The sequence below is a fragment of the Rhipicephalus sanguineus genome, chromosome 1 (assembly GCF_013339695.2).
Source record: "Rhipicephalus sanguineus isolate Rsan-2018 chromosome 1, BIME_Rsan_1.4, whole genome shotgun sequence".
NCBI lineage: Eukaryota > Metazoa > Arthropoda > Arachnida > Ixodida > Ixodidae > Rhipicephalus > Rhipicephalus sanguineus.
The window spans coordinates 165,424,706-165,446,791 of record NC_051176.1 but is presented as its reverse complement, the minus strand read 5'-3'; the positions used below and the strand labels follow the sequence as shown (position 1 = coordinate 165,446,791).

General features: G+C 40.2%; 2 protein-coding genes across 3 annotated transcripts in view; both read right to left on the bottom strand.

The window, feature by feature from the left end:
• LOC119401568 (protein bicaudal C homolog 1-B-like) overlaps nucleotides 1–4,581 on the bottom strand; it is a 139,956-nt gene extending 135,375 nt beyond the window's left edge. The window contains exon 1 of one of the 2 annotated variants that reach the window (XM_037668471.2): nucleotides 4,361–4,581. In XM_037668471.2, the coding sequence (XP_037524399.1) occupies nucleotides 4,361–4,499 (139 nt within the window). In that variant the 5' untranslated portion in view covers nucleotides 4,500–4,581. The remainder of the gene's footprint in view (nucleotides 1–4,360) is intronic. The other variant, XM_037668480.2, reaches the window with a different exon arrangement.
• Nucleotides 4,582–5,321: 740 nt separating this feature from the next.
• Nucleotides 5,322–22,086, bottom strand: part of LOC119401559 (uncharacterized) — a 123,281-nt gene continuing 106,516 nt past the window's right edge. The window contains exons 45-58 of the mRNA XM_037668461.2: nucleotides 21,752–21,996; nucleotides 20,075–20,170; nucleotides 19,487–19,699; nucleotides 17,827–17,942; nucleotides 17,537–17,691; nucleotides 16,791–16,981; nucleotides 16,373–16,546; nucleotides 15,667–15,828; nucleotides 15,247–15,405; nucleotides 13,761–14,060; nucleotides 11,799–12,000; nucleotides 10,150–10,355; nucleotides 7,235–7,351; nucleotides 5,322–6,818 (exon numbers count right to left, since the gene is read on the bottom strand). Coding sequence (XP_037524389.1) covers nucleotides 6,787–6,818; nucleotides 7,235–7,351; nucleotides 10,150–10,355; nucleotides 11,799–12,000; nucleotides 13,761–14,060; nucleotides 15,247–15,405; nucleotides 15,667–15,828; nucleotides 16,373–16,546; nucleotides 16,791–16,981; nucleotides 17,537–17,691; nucleotides 17,827–17,942; nucleotides 19,487–19,699; nucleotides 20,075–20,170; nucleotides 21,752–21,996 — 2,368 coding nt within the window. The 3' untranslated portion in view covers nucleotides 5,322–6,786. The remainder of the gene's footprint in view (nucleotides 6,819–7,234; nucleotides 7,352–10,149; nucleotides 10,356–11,798; nucleotides 12,001–13,760; nucleotides 14,061–15,246; nucleotides 15,406–15,666; nucleotides 15,829–16,372; nucleotides 16,547–16,790; nucleotides 16,982–17,536; nucleotides 17,692–17,826; nucleotides 17,943–19,486; nucleotides 19,700–20,074; nucleotides 20,171–21,751; nucleotides 21,997–22,086) is intronic.

The window sequence follows — 22,086 nt, the reverse complement described above, 5'->3', positions numbered from 1 at the left end:
TTACGTAGGCTATTTACTTGGGAGGAACTGGAGGGGAGAGTAAAGCAGAGGCGTAGCGAAAAATTTTTTTCGGGGGGGGGGGGGGGGGAGGATTCGTGCGTGCGTTTGTGTGTGCGCGTGTATATATACGCAAGCGAAATTGAAAATTTTAGGGTGGTTTGAACTCCCCAGCCCCTTCCCCCCTCCCCCTGGCTACGCCCCTGGAGTAAAGGGCCACTTCACCGGTTTTCCGCCCACACCCCACCCAAGCTGGGAAAAGTAGGAGAGCAAGGAAGGACACCTACTATATAAAATGTGGTTTCCTTAAGTATTAATCGACTGAACTTGGTCTTCTTGAGAAAGAGTTTATATTAGAGGGCTCTTAACAGCAAAGAAATTGGCACTCGGCCTATTCTGAAGACTGCTGCGAAGTACCTTGATTTCTCGGCCACATGTTTTGTTTAATAAGTGAGAATTTAAGGTACTAGAGTCATAGCAGGTCCTTCATACTCATCGTGTCTACAACGCAAAAATAAGACAGGGAAGTTTGCTGATGCAATGTTCAGATGATCAGGTTAAATTTGGGTGTACTGTTTAAACTTCATGGTAATATTTCAAAAATATTATTAAACACTGCTGTGTTGTCGCGGTATAGGGCGGCCCAGCCTGCACAATCTGTTTGTGCAGATTCTTCCTTGGCGCGCGCACACACACATATATATATATATATATATATATATATATATATATATATATATATATGTGTGAGGAGGTCCTTAAGATGGACCTCCTCAACTTGCAGCCCAAAGGTTCTTCGACCTTCCACTCTGCACTGCCTGTCTACAAATTGATGATAATTCAGTGATTCCACTCCTGCGCCAACTGCGCCAAAGTGCGCCAAATTGTATTTACTGCGCCTCCTGATAATATCGACGAAAATTGCACCAAACTGCGCCAAAGTCTCGGGTTTGCGGGCGTCTATCACAGGCAATCGCACCGCCGGCGCCTCAGAACATGTGCAGCTTGATCTTGGGGCTGCCATAGTCGCAACCACGGACCAAGAATTATTCCGCTGAATAAATAGCGCTCGCGCGTGCGTCCCGAGTAAGCCACGATGCCATGCACGGTGCCGACAGTTTCTGTTCTGCAAGTCGGCTCGATAGCAAAACGCGCTCTTCCGCAGAGGCTTGTGCCGTCTAGGCCTATCTGTAGCGAGAAAGTGCGACGGCGATTCATCGGCGGACGTCGTCTGTTCCAGAAACGCGACTGATAGCTCGTTTCAAGCGTCGCACGGCCCGTACAGCCGTGTTCAGACTGCAGTCGCATCTGTCATAAGTGTCGTATCGCGTAACTGGTGTAACGTCCGTTTACGTTGCTAGCGACCACGAGTGTTCACATTGAGCCCTTCGGTAAAATATACGTTTTTTTTACGACGGGCCTATCACCGCTCCTGATTTTCCAACATGGCGCCGTTGGTCGTAGAGAATGGGTCTTTGACGCACTTCATCGACGAGCAACCCAACCTAAAGAAAGAACAGGGAAAAATCTATGGATTTTAGTTTAACCGAATATGCACTCTGCCTCAGGGCGCTTGCGGCATCTCGATGCCAAAGAATGACGCGTTTGAGCGGATAACACACGCCCGAGTCTTTCAGAACAAACGATGAGCGCTTCTGAAAAATGATAACCTCGCGTAATGCGCACAGCCAGCAAAACAAAGGCGCTTACCACCATCATTTCTGGTTTAAAGAAACGTGCAATGCAGGTCTGCGTGTCTTATTAGGCCGCGTATGGTCCTGGGCACACCACGTCAGACCCCGCAATTAACCGCAGCAAAGTGTCGCTCCGCAGAGCAAAGCCGGTGGCTCATGCGGCGCTCTACACAGAGGCGGACGGGGCTGTACGAAAACAGATCAGGTTCATGAATCTGCGGTGAACTTCGACAGCCTACGAGAGTTTTAAAATTTTTAACCGTACTTGCCGCCGATATGGTGCAACCCCAGCCATCACGCATGAATTTAGAGTATCCGAGTTTTGTGCAGCATATATTTACGATATTGTCCCGTCATTATCTGACAATATGCACATGAACACCAGCCGGTTCAAACCTATTTGAACGGCTAGTGTGTCCGGCTCGCCACAATGGCCCGGAGGAGGCAGCGGTAGTGATGCAGAACTATCGGTAAATTGACTATCGATAGTATCGATAGTTTTTTTTGAAACTATCGATAGTGCTACTATCGACAAACTATCGATAGTGCAATCGGTAGTACCATCGTTAATATTACTATAGCAATATTACTGCCACACGTGTTTATTGATTTGTTTTGACGTATTCGGGTTTCACCCAGAAAGACACCTGCTTGCCACGCGCTCCATGATGTTATTGTATATATAGGTATAACCATGCATGTTGTGATGTGCTAGTATAGTTATGATCATGTTTCTCTTTTTACGCATGTAACCTGTATTTTTGTATTATGTACTTTATGTATCCCCCCCCCCCCCCCCACTGTAATGCCTATGAAGGCGCTGTGGGTATTTGATAAATAAATAAATAAAATAAAGACCGCTAGCAACGTTTGACGCAGACCGCGCCGTTAATGTTTGAGATCATTCTGTTAAGATTACGCGTCGGACGCGAATAGTCAAGTTTATTCGAGAGCTTATCCGAGCACCAGCGATAACGTTGGAAGGTTTGATGACTGATGTAATAAAGGACGACGCGTTCCACCGATGATCAAATTATCCAACGGCTGACGACTGCTCCCGCCGCTATCAGTGCGCTGTATGTATCGCTTGTATTTTGAGTTTTGATTTTCTGGGCACAAGTTCGCCCAAATAGAGAGCCCCGTATTTCCCAGCCTTGCTGCAGCATTTTTTACCGTCACAACCACGTGACAATACTATCGATAGTGGTGTGGATATGCGGTTGCTGGCCGGCCATATTGCCAAACAATTTGCGATAGCCTACTACCAGCTTCGCTTAGTTTATGAGCAATTTTTGGCAGAGAAATTAATTATTTCCGCAGTGAAAATGGCGGAATATATCCATCAATAAATTCGTATCCAAAATCAACCAGTTACACCTTACAATTAACTTCTTGATAATTTTACTTTGAAATCGTAAAATGCAATATCAATTTGAAGCCGCGCAGTCCCACCGCATGCATAAAGGCTTCCTTTCCGCTACAGCTGAACAGTTTGACTTTATGACCATGTGTCAGCAAAGCACTCCGGTGAAGAACACAAGCCTGTCAACTTTCGTGCCCTTCAGCCTGCTCCTCCGTACTACGCGCGCGGGGAACCAAGTTTATTCTGCAGTGAGTCCGCGCTGTTGATTTTATACTATCGAAAGTACCATCGATTTTTTACTATCGATAGCGCTATCGATAGTATTTTTCACCATCGATAGTTCAATAGTGACTCAGCTATCGATAGTACCATCGATACTCCTGTATCACTAGGCAGCGGACGCTGAAAAAATTAGTGACAGACACTGAAGTTCTGTATCTCGAAGCAGCAGTGGATTAGACGCGTGAATCAGACAAACCGAAATAACCCAGCTATTAGTGGAGTGGATGATCACCACCAACCGGGGATCTGCACATTACGCTCAAAAGCATATCGGATTCGTATATACCCTCTGCGTAAATGCATCCACTTTCAGGTACACAAACTTTTCGCTGAAAGTGACTTAATTAGTTCACCGCTTCACCCCCGTACATATTAAAAAACAAAAGTGACCTTCAGCATGTTGGCGGCATGAACACATGTAAAGTAAAAAATAAATAAAAGTTGCGTGACGCTGACACGAATTCGGACGCGGCTAGCATGGTGGTGCGAAGGGGGAGGTGCGCAGCACTGACGGCTCAGGTGATGGAGCTAAACGAAATCTTCTACTAATGAAAGATTGCAGCAGCGCACAAGAGAAACAAGGACGACACAGAACATAGGAATAGACGAACGTAAGCCTAGTAGGAGCGAAAAAAAAAAGAAAAAGAAAAAAAAAAAGGAAAAACGAAATCTACGTGACGGCGACTTTGACTAAACCGACTAAACTACCACCAGCAGTTCAACCCAAGCGAATTACGGTTCGTTTCAGCGATAAACACGAAAGTTGAAGGCGGTATACAGCCAAGCCAGCTTTAGAAAGCCTCAATGCGAGCAAGGAAGAACGAGCGCAAAATCGAACTTTCCCGCCAAGCTCGTAAAGCGACAGCACGGCGCAACAGGTAAACGAGCGCTGCGTTGCATTCCACGCAAGTCGCTAAGCGGAGCCATATACAATGGAGCCGTTTCGCAACGAATTACATTTGACATCCTAAAAGGCTGGTTCGTAAGCAAAACAGTTCCCGCGGCTTTGACAGTTCGCGCTTACCTTGCAGCATCTCTTCAAGTTTCTTGCGGTCCACTCGGACTCTTTCCACAAATGCATTAGAAGGGTCACTGTCGTCTTCGACTATGCTAGAACCGTCAAATTCCGACGAGTGCGTCGACGTTACTTCAAATGACTCCATAATGTCTCAACATTCGTGTTCACATGCCCCACCAACTATCCTAAAGCACCGCAAGTAGCGCTCTTTTTTATAGCTGTGACGTTGCTGTGCAGAAACGTCATGTGCTCATCCGCCTTAATTTGAAACTGTTTGGTAATGGTTTAAAAAAAAAAAAAAATCATTTGAACAGGCTCGAATATCTGCAAGGAGAGTAAAAGAAGAGCACCTTTCTCGATATTGCAGCGTCTACGTTAATTTACGGCGCAAAGAGCACCGAGAAATGCTGTGACTATTTTTTTTTAATCGAAAATTGCGCGCCACCACTTTTTCATTTCGTTTTCGCTTCCCGTTTGGTGGCGCTTTGTTCGAAAGTGAAAACTAAACTTTCGTTTCGTTTTTAACGTTACTGTTTTCTTTCCGCTCGGCACATCAATTGAGACTTTGTTGGTCGCTATTTTAGTTGGGTGAGTTACGTTCGTTCTGTTTTTAAGCCAGAATAACAAGTGTGAGGAAGGTCCTGACGGAAAAGCGGTACACAGCAGCAGGTATGGCGCGGATTTTCGTGTTCCTTGCTTCCTACGCTTCGTGTTTGCGCTGCTTATTCTGAATGATTCAAACGTTGCTATGCTTAAACGTTACTCTTGGGCAAACGTGACGAGATTTAGTCAGAAGCTTGTTCTCTACATACTCGGTATTCGTGGTTGCTTGCGTGCATATATCCCGTGGGCGCATTTACTCTGCAGCGTTGCCAAATCGGACGCGTCAGTCCACAATCGAGGAATATATTTTCAGAATTGGGAGATCGCCCAGTTCTCAATATCAATAAGCAGGAGAACTCGAGTAAGTTGTGAAAATGTTTTTATTTTTTATTGTAGCACATCGCACTCGCACTGCGCGGACGGTACAATACTTGCATAAAAAATATTTGTAAAAAAAAAAATAGTCAGGACGAGGGAAATCGCTGTACAACATTTATGCACACTCATACATCTAAAGGTCATGGCAGTTAACAGTAATATGTGCCCCAGCGAGGAAGAACACTCAAGCATTCACAAATTCCACTCAAAGCATAACAATGAACAACAACAGAAAAAAAAGAAAGCTGCACACTGAGCATAAGGATAAGAAGTGAAATTCATTATGAAGTTAGGCAGGTCTTTTTCTGGCAAAAGTGATGCTATTACACGATACAACACGAAGTAGGAAATCATTTTCCGAGATATTACTGCACTGTAGTCGTACCGTACTACTTTTGACGAAGTACAATAAGAATAGAGGCAAGGTCTATCTACACTGCTGCTGACTGCACATTCAGTGTCAGAACATTGTCAGAGATGAGCAGAAGTGTCACACCTTTCTCACAGTATTTACACAAATGAGGAATGCAGGAGCGCATCTTGTTGTATACTAGTGGCACAGTTACACTGTTTCATTTAGGGACAAACCTATCTACATGTACGTAGTTGTAAAAAAAACTCACTGTTGGCAATAAAGTGCGCTATTATGTACAGTTCTCTCATTCTTTTATTATTATTTTTCTAACATGTGAATCGTTGAGGCGATTTCAAACAATCTAGCTTACCCAAGAAGCCCACCTGAAGTGAATCACAAAGCACTAACATTTCGCACGCTACTAGAATAGAAGGCGGCTGCTTCGTCAGCAGACGTGTCTTCGGTTATCTAGGCCAGTAAATGAAGTTTCAGCTGTGAAATAAAGCAATGCACAAGTCAATTCCTATTTGGCTTGTATGCGAACTAGTTCACTGCTTGTATCCTGGGTAGGATGAATGCCATACACAATAAAATTTGTGTGCAGCAACTTTAACACTGAAAAACTAGAGCCTGGCAATTTTCTTGGCCTGCACGTAGTTAGTGCTTGCCTTTCACATGGTGTCAATCTGCACACTACCTCAACCATATGCCTCTCCAGTCACCTAGAAAAAAAAAAGTTTTAGAAGTTCATTTTTAAATTATCTGAATGCATTGTAACAGTTATATAAAAGAAATGTGAAATACAACAGCAGCTGTTGAACCAGCTTATTAACTATAAAATTAGTTGCCTGAGATGGTATAAATGTATGGTCCCTAGCAAGGAAGAAGGCCAGCTTAAGGTGCTGTGCCACATACACTGGGACATATTGAAGTCATTATATTCATTTCTGATTTATACTGAAGTTTATGTGGAATGATAAAAACAATGTGTTTTGTGAAAAGGAAAAAAAAAACTGAAGGTAGCAGCAATGTAAAAGACAAGGCTGCTTGTAGTCCTATGAGGGCTGTTTTGTTGTAAGAATTGTAAACAAGGTAGCTACTGTCCTTGGTCTTCACTATCGCTTGTATCTGAAAAAGAATAGGCTTCATAAATATTTAAAGCAGTGACAACATAGTCAATAACGGAAAAGAACACTCTCTTGAGTGTTGCCTACACAGAAACAAGAAAAGTATGCTAAAGGCAGCAGTACAAAAGTTGAATCAATTGGTAGTGTTTGCTAATATTGAGGTGTGAGGGAAGGTAGCACTGCAGTGAAAAGTTGCGACACTTTTGCAATATCTCATGCATTATTTTACAGATTGGTCGCTAAAATCATTGCTCCTTGGAATTGCAGAGTGGAAACCAGACACAATCCAAGATTTGCTGCCCCTTGTGCCGTACAACTTTCTAGTGAGTGCACTGGGAAGAGTATCGGCTGTATCGTGTCTTCTATTCGTACCCACACTGTAGTAAGTAAATGATAACACTAGAAAACTTAACTCACCCTTTTTGCTGCCCTGGTACTGATGCCGACGCAGCCTGTCATAGAGATCTTCTTTGGTTCCATAAATGCTGGCATTACTGCGGCCCAAAGTACCGCTCTTTCCATTGTGGAGACCATCTGGAAGAAGACAATGTGACACACTATTAATTCGTTGCAAAGCACTTGCATTGTGCAGTGTTAGAGAATAGGTACTGTAGTATAGCATGATAATGTTTAATTTTTCACCATAGAAGAAACTGTCAAAGAATTTTTTAGAAGTATGCTATATTCATGACAACTTTTTCTTTCTCTAAAGAAAGGCTGTGACATGCCGAAAGAGTGTGAGATTACAGAAAATCTAGCAATGGCAACTATGTATGTGCGATTTCGTGCATTGTAGCAACTGCCATCAGTAGATGCTGTATGCTAGCTACTTAATACTAAGCACATGCGTCACAGATATCTTAAATTACTTAAGATGATTATGGCTCATGGAAAGCTACTGTGGAGGGCAGCTGTACAAAAATGTGGTTCTCTTAAAAGCTCTGCAACATGCTATATAGAATTCGTCATGTATTGCATCTTATGCATTTAGGTTGGCTACAATTTCTGGTCAACACATCAAGTTCAAAGTCACCATTCAAGTGAAAGGTTATGTGAATATAAGTCAACTCGCAGTTTTAAGAGACCATATAAAAAACCTTAAAGAATATGCTGCTGTTACTTTATTGTGCACTGAGTAAAAGTTCAATGCTCATTATCAATAGCGACACAATCTTCGAAACTTGTCACAGCTCATCATTTAGAATTTAAAAGTTAATAAGAACCTAACAATGACCCATGCCGATGGCAAGCAGGGGAAATTGTTCCACCAGTGATTCTAGGACACTGGTACAGTTATCCTCCCTTTGATTACAATTTTAGTTTAGCTTTATTTGTGATAAAAATTTGAACACCCTGTTTTGTGCTCTTGGTCTATACTCAATACGTTCAAATTAATATACCAAATGCATTAGTTACATAGGTGCTGCCTTATGTAAATAAATTATAAAGAAAATATGAAGGCTTCCACTTTTTGAAGATACTATTGGCAGTTATCTCTCATTCATTGAAGACTTATGGAATACAGTAATGTTTTTTAGGTATGATATGTGCAGGGCCTGTCTACTAGAGACACAGGCAGTTCATGTCTCTTATCACTTCAGAATGCATTTGTGCTATGCAAGTGCAAGGCGCTTATTTAGTAACAAGAACTTATTTTATTACAATAAAACTCAGGTGATCTAAATTATACTGTACTGCTTCAGATGCTTCCACATAAAGTGCCACTTTTTCATCTTAAGTCTTTTGTAGTATGGTTACTTCCATAGCAGCCATCTTACTGACCATGAATCATTTTGCTTAGCGAATTTTGGATATCGTATTTCTATTTAGTTCAAGTAAAGCTACAAACCCAGGCCTTTTTAAGCAGGCCCTAGTTGAGTTCAGGCATTTTGAGTGCACAAGCAATGGACAGAGCTTGTGGCTTTAATGATGTGCGCCAGATATTGCTGTGAGTCAACAACAAGAAAGGAACAAAAAGTATCACACTTTTTCTGATTCCAGCATCATTTTCTTTCACCAGTTGAGATGGAATTATCTGTACTTCTGTGATTTTTCAGTGGTCCTTGTACTCACTCATTGGTAATCTAAATATAGAAACTGAAAAAAACTTTAGTCTACTGTACCCACTCGTCATGTACTTTATGGTAAATAATTCCAAACAAAATAATAGCATATCAACAAACAGTGTAAGTTCTGCTGTCAGTGGCTAGCGAATGCTCATGGCATCTGCTTTCATTTTTGATGAAGCAAGTTACAAACGACAGGACCCAACATCTAGTTCATCCATTGCTTTTTTATCAAGTCATTTCTGCGTCCTGTGCAGTTGCTTTCTAATGACATTGGTCTGCATGTGCTGCATAATTCATTGATTCCACAGTAGTGTTTAAAATGGGAGAAGCCAAGCAGCAGTGGAAGTATAGCATGTGACAACATAAAAAAAAACCAGGCGGCAGAAAAGAGCTGCTGCCTCATGCCATAGTATTCACATATGCTTACATCTCTCTTGCCGGCTTCACTGACAGCCACACTGGGTGGAAGTATGTTAAAAGCATGCTGAGGTGACTCCAGCAGTAAATGTGCTTCTCTTCCAAACAATTCACAACTTTAAAACGTTGTTGTTGATACTTTGCCCATCCCAAAAACCTTTGCATGAGGCTGTTATGAGAGAGACCATATTTAATAGGATACTGGAGATTACTACTGTAAACATGACCACCACCAAGAACACATTTTGATGGTCTGATTAGCTTAGAGCAACAGTGTCGGACTAAAAAAGAAGTGCTTCTTAGTCAAAGGACATGTTTGGCATGCTTTTTATATGAGGTTGCTTCAAAACTCTTCAGGCCACTGGTGAACGATATACCTGATACAGCTAGTGTGTTTAACAGGAAGAAATATGCATGAAGCTGTGAATTGGCATATCAAGTTGCACCATTCTAAAGATTTAACAATGACATGTCTTGTGGTCTAGTTTGTTCCTTGAGGAAAAAACCTTGCATGCCTGCATCTGTATGAGCTTGGTCTTAACAAATCAATTATTATCTATACCGATTCATTCTCCTTGGTGTACATAACTGTCCGAAAGCCTAAATGCCCCTCACCTGTATGATACTGGCATTTAGAAAAACAATTGTGAACTAAAATGAGGCATAATTTGCTATTATTATTTTACACATGTATTTCTTTTTCCAGCACAGAAGATGCTGCACCAGTGTTATAATATATATCCTTGAATAAGTAGCACACTATCTTAGTGGCATTTTATATTGAGACACATTCCCAAGAGAGACCTTCAATTTTTGATTAATAAAAAAAAGCCTCCAGCTGCATACCCTTCATGTAAGTTTCATTATAGAAGTTCGGCATTTCCCAGCCATCATCGTCATCATCATAGTAGTGGGCATAAGTGCTGTGGTGGGAAGGAGCAATGCTCTCGGCATAAGGTGCAGGGGCGCCATAATAGAAGTTGGACTGTGAGCCACTGATGTCCATGGGCGGGGGCTGGGGCAGCTTCTTTGGCTTATTCTTCCATGATGTCCTGTGCATGAAAAAATATGACACAAATTATGCACTCTTCTCTAGCATCAAAAGATAGAGCCTAACAATGCTTTATCGGTTTATTGCTAACAATGCTTGCAGCATGTGTGCCAGCTTGATGACACTAAGGCACATTTTTCTTGCTTGGTCTTCATTTCAGATTGTGCTTTACATCCATAAGAACACAAGAAAAAGCTGTCTGTGTGCCTTATTACTTGACGTTACTTGCTGTGTAGAAGGTCATAACTAGTAATTAAAGCCTACATAAATAAAAAAGATTCGGCAAGACCACTGTCAGCTGTTCAACCAGATAAACTGGAAATACTTAGTTATTTCTGCAGCTGCTGCTGTGATGCTACACAATGGTATTGTTTTAGAGCAGTGGCACCACTTCCTGTACTAACAGGCAGCTTACGTAGCTGTTTTTCATGATGCCCTGTGTTCATGTAATCAAGCATGTTCTTTAAGCTGTCTGCAACACAGAACATGTGAAATATTGTTCTTTTTGTTTTTGTTATTGGTAGACCTTGCCATGTTTGCATCACTAAACTGATATGTTTTTTTTTTTCATTTCTCATTCACCTTGGCAAAATATTCAGTATTTAATATTTAAAGCGTGTTCTTTTTTTTAAATATTTGTATTCAGTCTGATTAGAATTTCTTGCCATTCATTCAAGCATTCCCAGTTTATTTTATTTATTTATGGACACTGCCGTAATTATTTCCTGCATTATTCTATTCAACTAAATAGCTTTCTTGCTTCTTAATTGCTTATTCATGATCTTGTGATGTTTTTGTAGCTTATATTGCTTACGTCGTACAGTAATTGAGTGTCCTGCGTGTGTTATGCTCGCGTTGTTGGCTGAAACTTTGTAATTTTGTCAAGAGGGTGCCATAAATGTCTGTAGCTCAGCTTTGAGTGTACCATATCCCATATTTAGTTTTTAACCAAATGCATGAAAGTAATTATGTCAGTATTATTTATGCACACACACAATATCCCAGCTAATATGGTCCTGTAATTTAAGAAAGAAGAAGATAAGTTTTACTATTTAACTGGATAAAACCAGTGATTCTGGTACTCTAGTCTCCTGGCTCATCAATAAGTTCTAATAACCTAACTTCAGTTATGGTGCCATAAACAATTAAATGTGACGGTTGAACCAGTTTCTTACAATATCTAAGCTTAAAGGCAATATTTGTGAAGTCAGCTAATTAATGTTGCCTAATTAACTAATTGGTCATGGTAAAATTGTACAACGTGAATGTAATAATAATAATAATACACTACATCGCCTTATTATCCTACTACCTCATATAATATTTTAACTAAAGCTTGGCCCACATTATCTGGAATGTCCTGTGTATAATAAAGCATGCATTTCTTGGAAAGAAAAAGAGACCATCAATAATAAAGGTTGAATAAATTGTTTGAGCCTCTTACCTGACACAAATCATCCAAATCAAAAGTATGATGAGAATAACAAAGATGACTGCTCCAGCAATGCCTCCAACAATGTAGACAAATTCCGACTTCTTCTCACAGCGGTCACCATAAAAGTTGCCTTGGCAAGCACATCTTGGTTCACTTGTTTCCTGGCTGATCTCGCATCGGCCTCCATTTTCACAATAGTCTTCACAAACATCTATAAAAGAATTTTCAGACATATTTGGCAGTCAGTACAATGTGTTTTCACATTGCTGAACATGCATGTGCACATGGCTTGGGAGGCAGCTGTGTAGTTGATTAATGTCATACATTTTACTTTTTTGCAGTTAATGGTAGAAAAATGCGAAAATGCGAAAGTGTGAAAGTACCATAACAGAAACTTCCTGCATAGTTACACAGCTTTATTTGCAATTCAGTCTTGTCTAGGGTAGAGATCACCTTCTTTTTTTTTCAGTTTGACTGGAACTGAACAGACTTGCCTAAAAGCATTTAAAATATCAGAAAATGCAGAAGTGCTGCTTGTAAACTGTGGCAAACCAATAGTAAAACCCGCTGGGTACTACTACCAATCGACCATGAAAGCTTGTTTTCTGCCACGTCTTCAGCAAGATGACTGCTTTCTTTAGTGCAGCTGTCAATAGTAAACCATCTCCACCATCACTGTGCATTCTCAAGTAGTGGCAAGACATGTCTTGGTGTGTTTCATGAGAACAAGAGGCAAAGCTCTGTAACTCTCTAATTTTATACAACACTTGTTGCCTTGCATAAGTGGACTATTATAAACAAAATAATTTTCTAATGCTAGTGTTCAATGAAGGTCATTATGCTAAAAAGCACACTTTAAAGAATGCTGATAAACATGCTGCAATATGATAAGTAAATCTTTATTTTGAGCTAAATGTTTGTAATATTGATTGAAATAAAATGATTTTGTGAAGCTGTATTTTGTGATACTACATGAGTTTCTGTAGGAATTTCAAGCCAAGTTACAATTACTTCCTTATGTTCATTACTTTGCTGTAATCTGTCGTTACTATAATGAGGCTTGACTCTAGATATTGCATCCCTATCTCCCAGTATATTTAATACATATTTTTAAAGCTCACATCAGGCTTATTTTTAAAATAATTTTTATCTTGTGCAACCATCTGTGGCATAGATTGGGAAAAAAGGAAAAATAAGGCTATATCTTAAGCAACAAAATGCTTATTGAATATGTCCTAACATTTTTCAGGTGTTAATGTTGAATTGGTCTAAATGGATTACTGTCATAGTGCCATTTGTAATAAATTAAAGCCATTAGAAACCAGAAAAAAGAAAAAAACAAACAGACTGTTACAAGCTGGGAATTGGACAATGTTACAGTAAATTTGACCTGAGTTACCTTTATCCAGATGGATGCTAGTCAAATTTGTGTTACCATAGTACAGACGTATTAAAAGGATGTAAAATCTGTATTTTAGATGACACTTCCTGAATAGCAGACCTGTCACTCTTGTTTTTAAGCCAGAAAACATGCAGAAGCAAATGAGTGGTGACGTCCTGATGTTTCTGCACCGATCTGCTGTGACATATAAATTTGAGCATCTACTCAGATCTCGTGAACCCTTTAGTGGTCAAATCTACATTGCGTTCTAAAGAAGTCTGAGACTTAAGCTACCAAGATTTGAGAACATTTCTAGCACTAAAACAGCTCAAATATGAGAAAAACATTAAAATTTGTGATGTCACACTGATGCACCATCATTGTAATTCAAGTAGGAAATTCAGGAGAGGGAAAACTGGTCTTTGAAAATAGCACCTTCAAAGAATACTTCAACTGGTCTAAACTGATTTAGTGCTTTCTTTTTATTTTGTCCCTATGAGGCTCTATCTCACGGAAATGCTTTCAAGGCATGTAGAACTGCCTGTGAGTATTCAGTGCTACATTTGTTTTGGGTAGTGACTGGTGCTTACCAACACACTCCCCGCTGTCGTTGTTGAGTCTAAAGCGAGGCATGCATCGGCAGTCATAGTCTTGCCGTTCCTCAAGGAAAACGCAGAAGGCATGCTCCTGACAATCTCGCTTCTCGCCATTCACCACACAGGGGTCAGAGCAGTGACTGCGGCTTGTAGAACCCATGCCGTCTGTTGTAGTGTCAGGTGGACATGACTTGCACTCAAGGTCACGCTGTTCCTCATCTTGGTATGTGCCCCGTGGACAGGGCGCGCATTCCTCACTGCTGCTGTTGAGGTAGTGGCCCACACGGCACACCTCTGTGTAGAGAGAGAGAGAGCATGGCTCACTGTTAATGAGGTGCATACACGGGGCACAGATTTTTTAAATTGTTTGGTGCAAACAACCAAAAAGTTGAAGGATTGTAGAGTCCTGCAGCATGGTTTCTCAATATTTTCCAGCTGCTAAGATATTTGTGGTTTTATTTACGTGAAAGTTGCAAGTTAATATCATAGTACTTGAGTGCTGGTTTACTTGTCTCTACTGAAACGTAGCAACTGTGGAAAAGCCATAAGCTTTACAGGAGGAAGAAATCCCATTTGTAAGAGTACTTACTTCTCAACATGCAATTGCACTGCCACAAGAGGCTAGGGCATTTAGAAAGTGTAAGGTCTGAAAGAAGTTTAAAAGCTGTGAAGACACCAGTGGCTGAAATATGACTTAATGCCATTTGGCTGACCTCACTGCCAACCTCAGTGTTCACAGTTGGTGGGGAAGTTTTTGTTTGTAGGTGAAGGTCATTGTATGCAGGCAGTGGCACAGCTATGATATAAGCTGAAGATGAAGATCATTCCCTGAATGCAGTGGCGTAGCCGGGGGGGGCACACCGGATCCGTGCACCCCCCCCCCCCTGAAAAAGTTTCTGGCTATGCCCCTGTGTGAATAAAATAACCTTACAAATAGAATGCAGCATTTTGCTAGTTTTTATGTTTGTTAGGAAACATTGCCTGAAAGAAACATTGAATATGGTGAGGGGGACAAATGCTGCCATAGTGGTTTTGAGCATACCATGTGCATTACTCAGAGGACAACTTCAGTGCTTAGGAGCATCACATATCTTCTTTTTGCTTTCTTTCATGCTATGTACTGCCACCTTGAATGCCTTAAACAGTTTCCTTAACTTATAAATTTTCTTTTGTCTCTTTGGTATTCAGTGACTGCTGGCTTCCTTCAGTCGTTCATTTCTTTTCTCTCCCCAACTTCAATTGCCACCCATTTAGCCACGTTTGAAACTATGTAATAGATGCCGTATGCAAAAGCCTTTGCTACATTATTTCTGAAGTGGCTATATAGCACAGGTTTGTACTTAACGGTACACAGCACACATGCACAGGCATTCAAACTTATTTATTTTACCTTCCTCACTAGAATCAGCTCAAGGTAATTATACATGTGTGTGTTCTAAACTTGAATGTAACAGGCAATTTTGTGGATAGTGGCTCTTACCAAGTGAACACTGGTCAATGCTGGTTGATCCAAAGTTAGGTGTAGTTGTGCCTGGAGGACATGGGTTGCAAGAAGCCATACCTCGTGTCCTGTAAGAGCCCTTCGGGCATGGGTCACATTGCCCTGTCAGGCTAAGCTGTAGTCCTGCTGCACACTCCTCTGGCAAAAAAAAAAAAACGAAACAAAAACACAATACAACGGTGTTGTCGCGTGAAGTACACGTTTGGAACCTTCATCACAATAAAAAAATAATGCAATAATAATAAGAATAATAATAAATAAGGTTCAACATAAAGGCTTCTACAGAACATTGCATTAATATTGCAGCCTGTCTTTTTTCAGTATTTTGTTTCTTTATTAGTGCAACAGCATAGAATAGTTCAGTCAACAGATTAATTAAATTATCCGGGTTACACATACCTCGACACTCTTGCACAGACACAGCCTCATTAGTTCTTGTGGTCAGGCCTGGTCCACAAGACATGCAGGAGAAGGCGCCTTCTCGTGGCTGGTACATGCCATATCCACATGAGCGGCACAGTCCCAGAGATTCATCAAAGTATTTGCCTGTTGAGCAGCGCTCTGCAGAAAGCACATTCACAACAGTGATGTGAGCTCACTACTTCTATTGCTAGCAGTATGCTTGTTAAGGACTTTATCACATTCATTGAGAAATGCTAAAATTCATCATAAACTGAAGAAAGGTCTACTCTAATGAAACAGACTGTGGAACAGTATTCACACCAAAATGTAGCATTTGGCAAATGAGAAAAGCCTCATCCTGGAGCCAACGTATTCTAGAGACTTGTTTTTGTCCACACCAAAGATTATTTTAATTGTTCTTCTTGGAATGGTTTAGGACAAACTGTGTTTTAGTGACAAAATATGACAAACTAATTCGCATGCATTTTTTTTACTCTAAAGGTATGAGTTCTTTCTTATGCATAAGTGGCAATCTTATAGTTGATTTGCACACTAAAAACCTTTAAGCTATAATGAACTCTGCAAAAAGTTTTTGTGTCAATTGTCCCTTCCTTTCTCTTACCTTATGTTTATTTTAATGAAATTCCAGCATTTTCATAATACTAGAAAAATGTGAGATGAATAAAGAACTTGTGTAACATGCCTTTGCACTGTCCGGCAGACCGAGCTCCAGGACCTGAAGTGACGCCCTGTTTCCCTGCAATGACTGGACATGGCTTGCAAGACAGCTGTCCCACATCATTCTGGTAGAATCCTACTGGGCAGGACCGGCAGGACTGTGTGGCATTGTTGTAGTATGTGCCAAGAGAGCACTTGACTGTAAAGACAAAAAACAAGTTAAAAATAAAATGCATTTCATAGCCTGTGGTGTTCTCCATGGCACTAAGTACTGGTGTACTGAGTGAGTTTTAAAATGGAGAAAAAAAAAAGACGCATGGGAACAGTCAGTCCTTTCCATTTGTAGAGCTTGGTGTGACAGATTTAATTAGGCTCTTGGACATACAGAGTGCACTATTTGAGTTATTATTAACTACAAGCATTTGCTGTCCCTTGAAACTTACCACAGAATGGAGCAACCACCACTTCTCCGGCTGGGCATGCGTAGTCTGTCACCATGCTGAGGGAGGTGAGATCAGGTGTGACATTTGGTAACGTGTCTCGCACGTCGAAGGCACTCTGTTGCAGGACAGAATTCTCAACAATCTTCTTGACAGTTGACTTCTCTTGTGTGTTCACATTGACTACAGGGTCGCTGTTGAAAAGAGCATGGCAAAATTATTTTCTTTGGTATGAAGCCTTTATTTGTGGTTATTCTTTTTGTGCTGTATTCAACAGTTCATAAAGCCTGTCAAGTTTTTAATCGTGTGTTACCAGAGTTTTACTCTGAAATTAAGTATTGCACAAAAATTAATGCACACATACACGTACGCACACACACATACCACAGCTTTGAATATCACAATATTGATCCAAAACCGTGTTAATTTTTACTTTTTTTAACACTTTTTATTAAAAAAACATTTTTCTGATGAAATTAGTCTTTCTTAAATAACATCTGGACAGTTAAGCTTTCCAAAGTGTTCTTTTAAGAAGTTTCACGATAATTTATGACACATCGGAACAGTTGCACTGATAAAGTACAATTATGCTACAGTAAATGCATCAAGGTATTTAGATGCTTCCTTCTTTATACATCAGTAAGAAATACTATTCTTAGCTATACTGAAGAATGTTGCCATTTTTAGTGCTTAAATCTTTTAAATAATAATTAAAAACCATATGTGTAGAGAAATATCTGGCTGCTTACTTGTGGGCAGGGAAGGAAACATCGACAGAGTACACATCACTGTCATCCAGTTGGCGCCGAACCAGGCGAGCATGCTTATTGCAATTTACGTTCACACGAATGCCACTGCATGAGCCTGGGGAAGGATCAACACATATCCTCCAGTTGCGGTTCACCTGCAAATGTAAGCAATAGTACATCATGAGTTATATAACAAAGTATTCTAAGTTTTGTTTGCGGAATGTTGGCAGCTCTATTTCTCTGAAAAAGCAGGCTATAGCTTTTTCACTGTGACGTAGTTTGCATCATACCTGGAGGAGGCTTTCAAGAATGCGTGAGTGCAAGATTTTCTTTCCAGAATCGGAGCACACCACAGATGAGGGGAAGTTCATTGCCAAGCGGAAGATACGTTGAGCTGGCCGCTTCGCTGTAAGCCGAGAAAAATACACTCTATCAATATCTATCTCAGGGTGGATGGCCGAACGAACCCCTACACAGTTTACATGCATTGACATGTCGCTTCGCAAAACGAGGCCACCCTTAAGCATTTCTTGTAAGCGTCAGTGCTGTTAATTACAATTTACCTTTATATAGCTATGCGTGCTAGTTGTCATAAATTCCTTTGTAATGTGTAGGGGTCTTCTTCCTACTGGGGCATTGGTATGATAAAAAGTGCTAAATGTACAAGTAAGTAAAAGTTCAGTTTCAGCAGGAGCATGCTTTTGTTGGTGCCTTAGAAGACCATGTTTATGAAGTTAAAGTCAAGAGTGTTAAGACACAAGCAAGCTACAACTTGGGTTTCTGGTTATTGTTGCATCTAGGCACTTATAAGTGTCAACTTTAATGAGTTTAAAAGAGTTTATTATGTTAACCAAGCCACAACAAACATTCAGAAAAATGGTAATTTGCCATTTTAACAGTTAAGAACGACAGGGTTCCCGTGCTACTTTTGTGAAATACTGTAGCCATACCTGAGACATAGTTCATTGCAGTTTCTTTGGCTGTAGCAACCAGTTGCAATTTTCTTTAATGCTAGGAATTGTAACTTAAATTACTTTGTTTATACAGTATTGAATACATAATTTTGCTTAATACATAGAATAGTGTAGCACTCATAAGGGAAGAGGTTCTGAGGAAAATAAGTAACTTCACTCTGCTCCCAGTATAAACTTTCCTTATTAGCTTCAGACACAGTGTGCCATGCACCTGGCAGAAAAATAGATACAAGTGGACTAGCAGAAATTTTGTTAGCTTTTTGCGAGAATACTTAAGAAAAATGTTACAATGAATGATTTGAATTTTGAATTTCATCCTAATGTCCAAACTTCAAAAGCTATAGTGCCCCCCCCCCAAGTTTGTTTGGTTTGTTAACAACCTAAATAAGCATGGGAAATATAATGTACTTCATTTTTGTGACGTTCAAGAGTATATGAGTGCCAACTGTTTATTTTGAAAGGTCATTTAAATAATGGTTTGACGCAAAGGCAGAAGTAAATGAAGTACACCGCAGGATGCTGTTGATTTTTCATTTGTCAATGCCTTGAAGTGTAATTCACAAGTTTTAAAGTGTCGTAAAGTTATGTCCGAGAGCTGTGGTTATGAAAATGGCAACCCGGTAGTACTGGTCATTCACTGCAGCAGCTTGTTCAGACTTCTATCCATGTAGCTTTAGTGTGTGTCCTGGTCATCTTAGCTATAAATGTGACATCATGCTACAAAAAACTACGGCAAAGTTTAAACTTGTGAGCTGACACTCATTCTGCATTTTGAACTATGGAATCTTCGTTATTGTTAGTAGTATTAACAAAGCAAACATAATACAGAAGAACATCCCAAGGTAAAAAGTGAAGCAAACTATCCAGCAAAGTATCAGAGAAAATTCTGATGCTTGGCCTTTCCAAGTCTATAAAAATTTTTCTTTAGGTATCAAGTGATTGTAACTGCTTATAAGGCATTTAAAGAATAGCTCACGTGAGCAGGCAGGGAAGACAAGCTGATCCCCAGGACTGTCTGCAGGCCGCCAAAATCCTTCTGCGCCACATACGTAGAATTCTGGGATGCGTTGGGAGAACTCTTGGCCATCCTCACAACTGATGGTGCACATTTTGAAGCGACTTCCAGGGCCCCAGTCGGAGCAGTGGCGTTGGCCGCCAAGTGGAGGTGCAGGCAAGGGGCAGAATTCACCTACAAAAGGTATTTCAGCTTTTTTTCTTTTTTTCCCTCACTTGGCAAGTGTTGTAGAGACAAGGTTAAGTGTATATTGTGGATGAACAACTAGGTGAGCTTGTAGAAGCTCATTCTATGTAGCTTTATTTCTCATCTACTTTGAGCTGTCCTCAAGAACATGTGCACTGCACTTGCAGCACAATTTAAAAAAAATGTAGTCATGCTGTTTATGGATTGACTGTTTTCACCATATCCTGTGTCCTTGTGGTTTATGGTTTAAAGGCATACAAGGTTGCTACTACCTAGTTATGCAGCTTAAACGTAGTAAAAAAATAAAAAGATTGTGTGGTTCTGAAGAGTAGCCAAGTAAAGAAAATTTTTGGGCAGCCTTACTGAGCACGTGTATCCTGAAGTCACATTGGGCAGCATTCCCGGCCTCGTCCAAAGCCACATATGACAAATCATAGGTTCCTTTCATGAATGCTTGACCTGAAAGGAAGAAGGGGCTTGATGGAAGAACAAGTTCTACATCTTCAATCAGATATTTTCAGTTTAACGTATTTCTGTTTTTTAATTAAGGAAATTCATTGTATAAATACACAGTTGCATAGAACTGCTATTGCTGATAACTGCTCCATTGGTGGGAATGAAATTTACTGTAAGAAAACCGAGGCATTCTGGTGCATGACAGGTGTAGGATTTTTACTAGGCTTGTGTGAATATTCGAACGAATATTACAGTATTCGAATTCGCTTCAAAGCGGATTGAAACTCTTCTAAATTTCGAAGTATTCGAAATGAACGAATAAACACATATAAACAGCATGTAACCTCCTGTAAAGGGGGTTTCACTGCAGCGCAGGGGCGCTATGCCGTGAATACACCTTTCCAGTGGAAATCCGCACTGCCGCGAAGCCCCACTTCAAGGTTAAATGATCAAAGTAACCTCACATCAATTCATCATTTTTTAAGTTTAAAAGCTCGTTATACCGGCTTCATTTTTTATGTTTAAAAGCTCGTTACACCGGCTCATATGCTCTAAATAGAGTAAATTTTAAAATGTAACGTATATTACAGGTTATCACTTGCATCCTACCGAAAGTCAAATCCTGCTACTATTCAAAGTTGCTTCCACTTCCCTTTGAACCTAAAAGAATGCCATCTGCACATGCCTTGCTTCAATTTTAAAAAATATTGTGCAGGTTAGTTGGGTCATGACAAATATGCTCATTTTTCTTTATAATATGTGATATATACTATTCGAATTCGATTCGAAATTATTCGACCAAATCACTATTCACTTTGAATTCGCTTCGAATTCGCTTTGAACCTATAATTTACTATTCGCACAAGCCTAATTTTTACCATTAAGCATGTACAAATGCCACTACGCTTAAGATTGTGAAAATCTCAATGTTACAACATTGCATATTTGCAATAGTTGCATTTGTTCAATTAAACGTGGACAAAATGGAAGCTGTAAACTACAGTGCACATACGTTAAGCTGTCTTATTATCACTAGATTTATAAAATATTTTTACAGAATGATATTCATTGTACTTTAATACATCAGTATTTTTGTACTTTTAACATGCTAACAAACTTATTTTAATTTTAAGTGCACAGGCATATGTGTTTTAAAGCTGATGTTTTGAGAACACCTAACTTTTCAGTTAGTGAAAGGTAAAAGCTACTTTGTATCAAGGCTCACTTCTGCGTGGCACTAAAATAAGATTAAAAAATAATTAATGTGAAGGGTTTTATGTCTATCAGCAAAGCAGCTTATTTTGACAGAAAGCTAGAGCTCAAACTTCATCATTTAAAAGTTTGAGCACAAACCTAGAATTATTTTCCAGTATATTCGGCATACTTGTGTTATCTAGAACTTGTTTGTCTATTATATGAAGGTTGTTAAGATGTAATCAAAGTAACAATAGCAGCGCAGGCTTCCACCTGCTAGCTGCTGCACCCCACAGGTAACCAAATGAAAATGATCAAGGGATGTTGGAAACTGCACAGAGCAGAACAAAGCACTAATTTTAATGCATGAATAAAAATTTAAATGCATACCTGTCCTGACGCCATTACGCTCGTGTATGCGTATAGAACCGTAGTCATCAGAGAACTGTGGCTCTTCCCACTGGAGCACCACGGAACTGTTAGGCGTAACCACCCACATGTCTGGAGGGCAGTAAATTGTCTTTGGTGGCGTCTTGTCTTGGTGGCGGACACGACACTCATCTCCTGTGAAGCCTACGCCACACACTCGCTCCCCACACTTGCCTGGGCCCTGCCTCTCTACTGTGCCATCCACCCTGTGCAGCACAAAGAAAGGGTAATATTTAACATTAAAATGTGCTCTGTCGTTAGCCAGCTAATAATGTTGAGAACGTCATAAAATAACA